At 34.9% G+C, this 2,500-nt stretch overlaps 1 protein-coding gene across 1 annotated transcript in view; it reads right to left on the bottom strand.

Moving 5' to 3' along the window:
* The window catches only part of LOC145393749 (uncharacterized), a 30,217-nt gene that overhangs the window by 23,317 nt on the left and 4,400 nt on the right, over positions 1-2,500 (bottom strand). The window contains exon 3 of the mRNA XM_080267797.1: positions 995-1,087. Within this exon, the coding sequence (XP_080123923.1) occupies positions 995-1,087 (93 nt within the window). The remainder of the gene's footprint in view (positions 1-994; positions 1,088-2,500) is intronic.

The raw sequence follows: 2,500 nt of genomic DNA, 5'->3' as shown, positions 1-2,500 counted from the left end.
TAAACTGGCCTTAGATGGATTAGAATTAGAAGTAGTATGAGAATTAGAATTAGTATTAGAATTAGAATAGGAATTAGATGGATTAGAATTAGAATGAGATGAATTAGTATTAGATGAACTGGACTTAGATGGATTAGCGGTAGATGGATTAGAATTAGAATTAATATTGAAATTAGAATTAGAATTGGAACTAGAATTAGAATTAGATGGATTAGTATTAGATGCTCTGGACTTAGATGGATTAGAATTAGAATTAGTATTGAAATTAGAAATATAATTAGAATTAGAATTAGTATTGAAATTAGAAATATAATTAGAATTAGAATTAGAGCTATAATTAGATGGATTAGATGGATTACAAGCAGAATTAGAACTAGAATTAGAATTGGAATTAGAATTAGAATTGGAATTAGAATTAGAATTGGAATTGGAATTAGAATTAGATGGATTAGAGTTGGATGGGTTAGAATTAGAATTGGAAATAGAACTATGATTAGAATTGGAACCGGAATTAGAATTGGAATGAAAATTAGATATATTAGATGGATTAGAAGTAGTATAAGAATTGGAACTGGAATTAGAATTAGGATTGATGGATTAGAATTAGAACTGGAATTAGAATTAGAATTTAAGTTGGAACTGGAACTGGAATTGGGATTAAAATTAGAATTGGAATTGGAATTAGAAGTAGATGGATTAAAATTAGAATTAGTACTGGAATTAGAATTAGTATTAAAATTAGTATTGGAATTAGAATTAGAATTAGTATTAGAATTAGAATTAGAATTAGAATTAGAATTAGTATTAGAATTAGAATTGGAATTAGAATTAGAACTAGAATTAGAGGGTTCATTGGTAACACAGGCCTGGAATTATGGAGATTTTTTCACTAGTAACCAAGGAGACTTATAACTAGTAACCAAGGACAGGACTAGTAACCAAGGAGATTTGTAACTAGTAACCAAGGACAGGACTAGTAACCAAGGAGACTCACGAAGAGACTGTATAATGTCCTTGATGATTCCCATTTCCGCCTTCAGTGTTGTTAGGTCGTCTCTCATTGACTGTATGTACTGCTGGTGCCTTGCTGAAAATAATAATAATAATGATAATAATAATGATAATAATAATGATAATAATAATAATAATAATAATGATAATAATAATAATGATTGATAATAATAATAATAATAATAATAATAATAATAATAATAATGATAATAATAATAATAATAATAATAAAAATAATAATAATGATTGTAATAATAATAATAATAATAATAATAATAAAAATAATGATAATAAAAGTTAATGTACAATTAGACTATGTAAACATCTGTCTATCTGTCTAGCTATCTATCTGTCCCAATCTGTATCTGCCAATGTGTATGCATGACTCTCTCTCTCTCTCTCTCTCTCTCTCTCTCTCTCTCTCTCTCTCTCATCTATGTATCTATCAGTGTCGGTGGCTGCGGGGGGCTGCTTGGGTCTTCGGCCAATGTTCCTAATGTAACTTTTCAACATACAATTAATCCTAATCAGTGGCGCAGCCAGGGGGGTCCACGAGGGCCCGGGCACCCCCTCCCCGAAAGTTTTATGTGTGTTCGAGAATAGACCGTGAATCATAAATGTGGAATACTTGTTTAATCCAGGATGTAATACTCGGTGTGTCACATATTTGGAGAACTGAAAAACATATGCAATTCTTAGTAACAAGTCTTGTATACACATATACTTTTAAAGACCTATATTACTTTAGGTGCGAGAGAGATATTCGAATTTACACACGGGGAGCCACTGGCGCCGGGACAGGTGAAGAGAAGAGGCGGGAAAGGAAACAAGAAACGTGTGCCGCTCCGCGAACTTTTCAATTTTTTATATGTACCTTATGACCCATTATCTTCAAAACGATTAACTCCGCTACTAATAGGTTTATGTAATTAACTAGCTGGAGTACCTGTGGGCATGTAGGCCTAGATGTGGCAGAACTGGCAAGTAAAATAAACTATCGTGGCAACGTTTACCGGCCGTCAGCTGATTGTCACTCGCTCATCAGCCCCACAAACCAAAACAACAGCAGAAGACAGGGCGTGTGTGCTGGGTGGCCCCTCAGGACCCCACAGGTCTATCTTTCCCCCTGACTATGAAAAAGCTCTCCCCCACCAGCCAGGCTAATGTATCGCCCGGCCTCCAATATAGGTGGAGGAAATCTTGAACGAAACAAACGAACGCTCATCACCCGCTTGCGCCATCAGTCAACTCTCATCAGATCGTGTTGCACCAGTGACCAGTCCATACTACTTGCTAATTACGCTACATGCACGCTGTACTGTGACAAGACGTGAAAAGACTTACTCCCTGGGTTTCCCTGGATCACCTTATTATAAAACGGAAGCAGCCGCAGCAATCAAGTACATTGGACTTCATGAGTTCAAGTTCTAAAAGGTTAGTTTATGTCTAGCAAATGCATTACAGTTAGAGGATATTATTACTGCCAGGA

This window comes from Coenobita brevimanus, chromosome 3 (assembly GCF_032717465.1).
Source record: "Coenobita brevimanus isolate Jiangsu-jjx chromosome 3, ASM3271746v2, whole genome shotgun sequence".
Taxonomy (NCBI): Eukaryota; Metazoa; Arthropoda; class Malacostraca; order Decapoda; family Coenobitidae; genus Coenobita; species Coenobita brevimanus.
Note: the sequence above shows the minus strand (reverse complement) of the source record. Positions and strands in the feature narration are given on the sequence as shown.